At 39.5% G+C, this 8137-nt stretch overlaps 1 protein-coding gene across 1 annotated transcript in view; it reads right to left on the reverse strand.

Annotated features, from left to right (window-relative positions):
• Plekhg7 (pleckstrin homology and RhoGEF domain containing G7) overlaps nucleotides 1-8137 on the reverse strand; it is an 18671-nt gene that overhangs the window by 9482 nt on the left and 1052 nt on the right. The window contains exons 2-3 of the mRNA XM_021173494.1: nucleotides 5974-6005; nucleotides 5222-5351 (exon numbers count right to left, since the gene is read on the reverse strand). Coding sequence (XP_021029153.1) covers nucleotides 5222-5351; nucleotides 5974-6005 — 162 coding nt within the window. The remainder of the gene's footprint in view (nucleotides 1-5221; nucleotides 5352-5973; nucleotides 6006-8137) is intronic.

Raw genomic sequence — 8137 nt, forward strand, 5'->3', positions numbered from 1 at the left:
AAAAAAAAAAAAAAACCCAAAACACATCTATGCATCCCCTGCCCATATATGTATCACATACTCATCATCCATTCTTTTGTTTGTGACATCTAGGCTGGCCCTATATCTTGGTATTACAAAGAGTGCTAAATATAAACATGAATGTGCAAATGTCAAAAAAAACAAAACAAAACAAAAACAAATGCTAGTTTGGCTCACTGGATGTGTAAAGTTGAAAGTGTAAAAAAACTGAACATTTTCTTAGAAGGCAAAAGTGCATACAGTGATGGTTAAAGTGTGCTGGCCACACAAAGCAACTTAGACTCCTACTTCACACAAGGACAAAAATAGCCAATGGTTTCATATCCAAGTTTCTCTGTGTAATGTATGTACATTATGTAATGGGCCCAAGAGGAAGACAAGAATCAAATGTGACTTTAATTTCTATCCCATATCTGTCCATTAAGTAAACACTAAACTGTCAAAAAAAAAAAAGAAGAAGAAGAAGAAAGAAAAATATCTCTTATGAAGTCCTCTCTGAAAGGAAATTTTGACAAGTTCCTGATTAGACAGAAACTATTACATCTCCAAGGGAGACTACGCAGCATAACTGTGGCTTCATAGAATGAATTGGGTAGTGTTCCTTCTGTTTCTATTTTGTGAAATAGTTTGAAGAGTATTAATACTAGATCTTCTTTGAAGGTCTGATAGAATTCTGCACTAAACCCATTTGGTCCTGGGCCCTTTTTTGTTGGGAGACTTTTAATTACTGCTTCTATTACATTAGGGGTTATGGGTCTGTTTAGATGGTTTATCTGATCCTGGTTAATCTTTGGTATTTGGTTTCTTTCTAGAAATTTGTCCATTTCATCCAGATTTTCCAGGTTTGTTGAATATAGGCTTTTGTAGTAGGATGTGATGAGTTTTTGAATTTCTTTGGTTTCTGTTGTTTTATCTCCCTTTCATTTCTGATTTTGTTGATTTGGATACTGTCTCTGTGCCCTCTGGTTAGTCAGACTAAGGGTTTATCTATCTTGTTGATTTTCTCAAAGAACCAGCTCCTATATTGTTGATTCTTTGTATAGTTCTTTTTGTTTGTACTTGATTGATTTCAGTCCTGAGTTTGATTATTTCTTGCTGTCTACTCCTCTTGGGTGTATTTGCTTCTTTTTGTTCTAGAACTTCCAGGTGTGCTGTTAATCTGGTAGTGTGTGCTCTCTCCAGTTTCTTTTTGGAGGCACTCAGAGCTAAGTTTCTCTCTTAGCACTGCTTTCCTCAGGTTCCATAGTCTGAGTATTTGTATCAACATTTTCATTAAATTTCAGGAAGTCTCTAATTTCTTTCTTTATTTCTTCCCCGATCAAGTTATCATTGAGTAGAGAATTTTTCAGTTTCCAAGTGTATGTGGGCTTCCTATTGGTTTTGCTGTTATTGAAGACCAGCCTTTAGGCCATGGTGATCTGATAGGATGCATGGGATTATTTTAATCTTCTTGTATCAGTGGAGGGTTGTTTTGTAACCAGTTATATGGCCAATTTTGGAGAAGGAACCATGAGGTGCTGGGAAGAAGGTATTATTCTTTTATTTTAAAATGAAATGTTCTATAGATACCTGTTAAATCCATTGGGTTCATAGCTTCTGTTAGTTTCAATGTGTCTCTGTTTAGTTTGTGTTTCCATGATCTGTTCATTGAGGAGAGTGGGGTGTCGAAGTCTCCCACTATTATTTTGTGAGGTGCAATGTGTGTTTTGAGCTTTATAAAGTTTCTTTTATGAATGTGGGTGCCCTTGCATTTGGAGCATAGATTTCAGAATTGAGGGTTCTTCTTGGTAGATTTTTCCTTTGATGAGTATGAAATGTCCATCATTATCCTTTTTGATAACTTTTGGTTGAAAGTTGATTTTATTCGATATTAGAATGGCTACTCCAGCTTGTTTCTTGGGACCATTTGTTTGGAAAATTGTTTTCTAGCCCTTTAGTGTCTGTGTTTGACACTGAGGTGCATTTCCTGTATGCAGCAAAATACTGGGTCCTGTTTATGTATCCAGCCTGTTAGTCTATGTCTTTTTATTGGGGAATTGAGTCCCTTGATGTTAAGAAATATTAAGGAATAGTGATTGTTGCTTCCTGTTATTTTTGACGTTGTTTTTATGTTTGTGTGGGTATCTTTTTGGGGGTTTGTGGAAAGATTACTTTCTTGCTTTTTCTAGGGTATAGTTCTCCCCCCCCCCCTTGTGTTGGTGTTTTCCATCTATTATCCTTTGTAGGGCTGGGTTTGTGGAAAGTATTGTGTAAATTTGGTTTTGTCATGTCATCTTTACTTCTCCATCTATGGTAATTGAGAGTTTTGCTGGGTATAGTATCCTGGGCTGGCATTTGTGTTTTCTTAGTTCTTTTATACTTCTTACAGAAGTATAACATCTGTCCAGGATCTTCTGGCTTTCATAGTTTCTGATGAGAAGTCTGGTGTAATTCTGATAGGTCTGCCTTTATATGTTACTTAATCTTTTTCTTTTACTGCTTTTAATATTCTTTGTTTTGTGAATTTGGTGTTTTGACTGTTATGTGACAGGAGAAATTTCTTTTCTGGTTCGGTTTATTTGGAGTTCTGTAGACCTCTTCTATGTTTATGGGCATCTCTTTCTTTAGGTTGGAGAAGTTTTCTTCTATAATTTTGTTGAAGATATTTACTGTCCCTTTAAGTTAGGAATCTTTGCTCTCTTCTATACCTATTATCCTTAGATTTGGACTTTTCATTGTGTCCTGGATTTCCTGAATGCTTTGGGTTAGGAGCTTTTTGCATTTGGAATTTTCTTTTACTATTGTGTCAATGTTTTCTATGGTAACCTCTGCACCTGAGATTCTCTCTTCTATCTCTTGTATTCTGTTGGTGATACTTGCATCTATGGCTCCTGATCGCTTTCCTAAGTTTTCTATCTCCAGGGTTCTCTCCCTTTGTGATTTCTTTATTGTTTCTATTTCTATTTTTAAATCCTGGTTGGTTTTTTTCAATTCCTTCACCTGTTTGGTTGTATTTTCCTGTAATTCTTTAAAAGAATTTTGTGTTTCCTCTTTAAGAGCTTCTAGCTGTTTACCTGTGTTCTCCTGTATTTATTTAAGGGAGGTATTTATGTTCTTCTTAAGTCCTCTATCATCATCATGAGATGTTATTTTAAATCAGAGTATTGCTTTTCTGGTGTGTTGGGGTATCCAGGGCTCACTCTGGTGGGAGAATTGGGTTCTGATGATGCCAAGTAGCCTTGGTTTCTGTTGCTTATATTCTTGCCCTTAGCTCTCGCCATCTGGTTATCTCTGGTGTTAGCTGTTCTTGCTGTCTCTGACTGTGGCTTGTCCCTCCTGCAAGCCTGTGTGTCAGACTAGTTCTCTCCAGGTGGAATTTGTGTATAAAGGGCTATGGCGCAGGGTCATTTCCAGAGTGCAGACAGAAACCAGAAGGATCCTATCCCCAGCTGTTCCTTGGTTCCTGTGTCATGTTGGTCCTGGGAGGGTCCCTCTTGGACCAGGAATTTGAGCAGAAGTGGTGGTCTTACCTGTGATCACAGGTGTGTCAGCACTCCTGGGAGACCAGCACTCTCCCAAAGGTATTTGGGTATGGAGCCCTGTGGCACCAGCGCAGATGGAAACTGGAAGCTCAGTGTAATTTTAAGTGCATGTAACAGCAGAGCATAAATTCTAACACATATAGACAGTCATTATTTAGAAGTACAACTTGCCCCTAGAGACAAGCCATAATTTATGTTCATTAGCATTATTTTTCTTGCTTACATTTCTTAGGAAACTTACTGAATTAAAACCAGCTTCTTCTGGAGAAAAGCAATACCAATAAAACTTCATCGATGTCTTTATAGATTATATCACAACAGCCTGGAAAGGGGATGGTGTAAAAAAAAAAAATCAATGGACTAAAAGGGACAAACACAGCTTTTGATCCCAGTTGTTAACATTGAATTTTATCCTAGTTGGTTCCTGCCAGTCCTTTGTAGGCATTCCTCTGTTTTGTGTCAGATACTTTAATGTACCTTGCCTGCTGTGGTATCCTACTCCTTTGTTTTCTGTATTATATAAAACTGATGCTCATTTTGAGACAAAATACATTCAGATTCAGCACAGAGAGAGAGAGAGAGAGAGAGAGAGAGAGAGAGAGAGAGAGAGAGAGAGAGAAACACAACATTTTTTCCTAGCCTCAAAGAGGGCAACCAGCTCTTTTTTGGTAAGAACTCAAACTTTGAATAAATTTTCCAAAACTTTCTAACAGAATGTTGCTTTGAGCTTTGATTCTGGAAAGCATAGGCATAAGCCATCAATCTGTAGAGTTCCACAGGCAATAGAAGCCTTCAAAACTAGTTGCATTTCAGACCATAGACTTAAAGTAGGCCACTGAGAGAGCTTACCCTTTTTACAATGAGAATTTTGCATTGAAAATTCTTCAGGGAACTCAATTTTATCTGCCTCTCAAATCTAACCAATTGCAAAATTGAATTTGGGGTTGGTTTTTTTGGTACAATGATAAAGTCAATTCCAAGTCCTTAGATAATTTTGGAATTTGAATTAGAGATTGCAAAAGAGAAAATAATCCCCTCTCCACGTAAATGGCTCTTTGAAATTTGCAAAAGAACATAAATATATCATTATTGTCCTACTGATATTTATCAAGTTATTCCCTATTTGATGTGCAATAAAGGTTTATTGGGTTTTTATTTTCATTTTATTATTTTATTTTTATTGCTTTATGAATCTAAATCATGAACTTCTTGAGTTCAGTTTATGCAGAGACACATAAAGAAGCTGTTCATCATAGCCTAAAACTTGCAGTTGGCATTATTTTTACAATGACTCTTCATTCTAGAGAATTTTTTTTTAAAGGGAATGGCAGTTTATAATTTGAATAGGCTTCCCATTTCCTTTTTATGGTGATGGGCACTGATGTTAAAGACAAAAATGCCCTCTTCAGTCAAGAAAAAGGGACATTTTCTTCCATGAACTCAGTTGTAAAACCCTTGGAGATGGACCTGGATCCTGTATGAACTTGGTGCTTGTGTTTTATCCAATTGCCAAGATCTGACCAGAGCCCACTGATGTGATGTATGATTTATAATGCACTTGACCTTTAATCATGACCTCATGTCAGTGGAATTACCTTCTGAGATAGAAAGCCCAAAAGTTCCAGGAACCACAGAACACCCTGATATTTCCCTCAAGCTCATAGGTCACAGGGACTTACCGGTTGACTTCTCTACCTTTTCCTTAATGGAGTGGATTATAATCTTCTCAGTGGACTGTCTGCTCCTTTTCCAGATACTGCTCAGCAACATGGGGCATGGGGTTAGCCTGTGCAGTGGAGGCACTAACAGCTCAAGCAGAGGAAGTCAACTGTAATGCCCATTCTGTCCACACCCCTGGGAAAGGCCATTCAAGAGAACATCAGCTTATCTGACAAGGCACTGAGGAGCCTATGCCTACTCTGTAATCCAGGGTCACCTAGAATTTGTGTTAAACCAAGCTGGTCTTGAATGTAGAACACCTTTCTCATCTCTACTTTCTGAGATTATAGAAGTGCAACACCATTCCAGGCCAGGAAGAGGTCTTCAGACTTAACAGAATGCACCAAGGAGCTTGCTGGGAAAAATTCCTAAGCTATGGATTCAATTTAGGTAGGTAGGTAGATAGATAGATAGATAGATAGATAGATAGATAGATAGATAGATAGATAGACAGACAGACAGACAGACTGATAAATAGTTGGAGAGGAAGGTTTTACTAGATAGCTTAGGCTAACTTTGAACTCTCTATGTATCTCCAAGATCCTCAGTGAGATCTTCCTGTCTTGAGCTCCCAAGTGTAGGTATTATAGGTCTGAGTCAGCATACCTATCTAGCCTCTGGTGATCAAGAAACATTGCTGTTTTCAAGGTAGAGAAAACAAAGACTGTTCTTTAGCTGCTTTGCCTTCAGCAATGATAAAGACAACTCTCACCAGCGTTACTTCTGATGCCACCTCTGAGACCCCTAAAGGGGGACATCAAATCAAGACTTACACAATGGAAAACTCAGTTACCCTTTGTCTTAATCCGAGTTTCTGTTCCCACACAAAACATCATGACCAAGAAGCAAGTTGGGGAGGAAAGGGTTTATTCAGATTATACTTCCACGTTGTTGTTCCTCACCAAAGGAAGTCACGAGTGGAACTCAAGCAGGTCAGGAAGCAGGACAGAGGATGCAGAGGCCATGGAGGGATGTTACTGACTGGCTTGCTTCTCCTGGCTTTCTCGGCTTGCTTTCCTATAGAACCCAAGACCACCAGCCCAGGGATGGCACCACCCAGAGTGGGCTCTCCTACCCTTAATCACTAATTGAGAAAATGCCTTACAACTGGTTCTCATGGAGGCCTTTTCTCAAGGGAGGCTCCTTTCTCTGTGATAACTCCAGCTTGTGTCAAGTTGACACACAAAACCAGCCAGCACACCCCCCCCCAAGTATTCTTTACATGTGGTTAGTAACACAATTCATTCATATACAGGTTGTTCACATTGAGAGTTCCATTTTACCTCTGCCATCTAGTCCTTGGTCCACAGGAGGTTTCTGGTTTCACTGTCTGTACTCCCATTCTTTCTGTGATGTACAGGAGAGGTGAGAACTGTGGTTAGAGAATGAGATGGGGCAAGAGAAGGAATTTTGTTTGTTAGATCAAGTCCTGACTGGGGAGAATTGAGGCTAATGATAAAAAAATGAAAAGAAAAGGCAAACAGAAGTCCAAGAAGCTAATTGACTTACATGACATGGAAACGATTAAATTACAGAGCAAGCAGGAAGGAGGAGCCGGAGACACCATTTTTGACTTGAGAGAGTTTGGAATTAGTGTGTGGCTATTCCTTTTGCAAACCCTCGAGGCTCTTCCCCTCAGGGTTCCTGCCAAGAATTGCCTTGCCCATACCCTGCACATGGACATTGGGCTGTGAGTGCTGCTGGTACTTGAGGAGCCAGGCTACAAGAAACACATTCCCTTCTGGGCCTCAGGCTCCTCCTCTGTGAACTGGCAAAAGATTCTAGATCAGTGGTTCTCAACCTTCCTAACGCTGACACCCTTTAATGCAGTTCCTCCGGTTATGGTGACCCCAACCATAAAGTTATTTTGTTGCTACTTCATAACTGTAATTTTGCTACTGTTATGAGCAATGTAATGTAATATCTGATGCAATACATAATATAATATGAATATCTCACATGTAGGATATTTGATATGTGACCACCCCAATGTGCTGCAACCCACAGGTTCAGAACTGCTGTGCTAGAGGATCCCACATTGCAATGCCTTTACACATGGCTGTGCTCCTCCCTGCATTAGGAAAGGATGAAGAGGAAGTGAGAGCTTCAGGTGGAGAAGCCTGGTAGGGACAACAGTGGAGAGGTTGAGCAGGGGAAGTAGAGCTATGGCTACAGAACCTGGTCTTAGGGTGACTCCTTAGCTGCATTCTGGTGATACCTCTACTTCTACAGGCAGGCTGAAGAGTCCCCGTAGCTTATTGTCAGCAGCATCTAGAGATCCCCTCAAAAGACACAGCACAGAGTCACAGGCCAAAGCTTTCCTGTGCCAAGGGACAGCTCCCAACTTTGAGCATTCATCGGTCATCAGAATGAATGTGAAAACACTCTTCTTAAGTAGTTATCAACCAAGCAAGGTGGATCAGCAGCAAACAGCTTGGTTGATGGTTCATACAGGGATGCCAGGAGCTACTGGTGTTTTGGAAAGGCCTGAGAACAGAGCAAATAAAATGGGTGACATTATGGAGCGAAGCTCTAAGTTTTACTTTTATTTCGCTATTGGCTTCATTTCTCAGTTCCACTGGGGAAATCAAAGTTCTTCTCTGTCAAGAGAGACTAGACATAAAAGACCTTGATATTGGTGGGATTAGATCAATGGAGACTATTTTTTTTTTTAGTCCAGCCTCATTTTATTTTTTTTTAATTTTTAATATTTTTATTACATATTTTCCTCAATTACATTTCCAATGCTATCCCAAAAGTCCCCCATAGCGCCCATCANTTCCCTACCCACCCATTCCCATTCTTTTGGCCCTGGCATTCCCCTATATTGGGGCATATAAAGTTTGCAAGTCCAATGGGCCTCTCTTTCCAGTGAT

Source organism: Mus caroli, chromosome 10 (assembly GCF_900094665.2).
Source record: "Mus caroli chromosome 10, CAROLI_EIJ_v1.1, whole genome shotgun sequence".
NCBI lineage: Eukaryota > Metazoa > Chordata > Mammalia > Rodentia > Muridae > Mus > Mus caroli.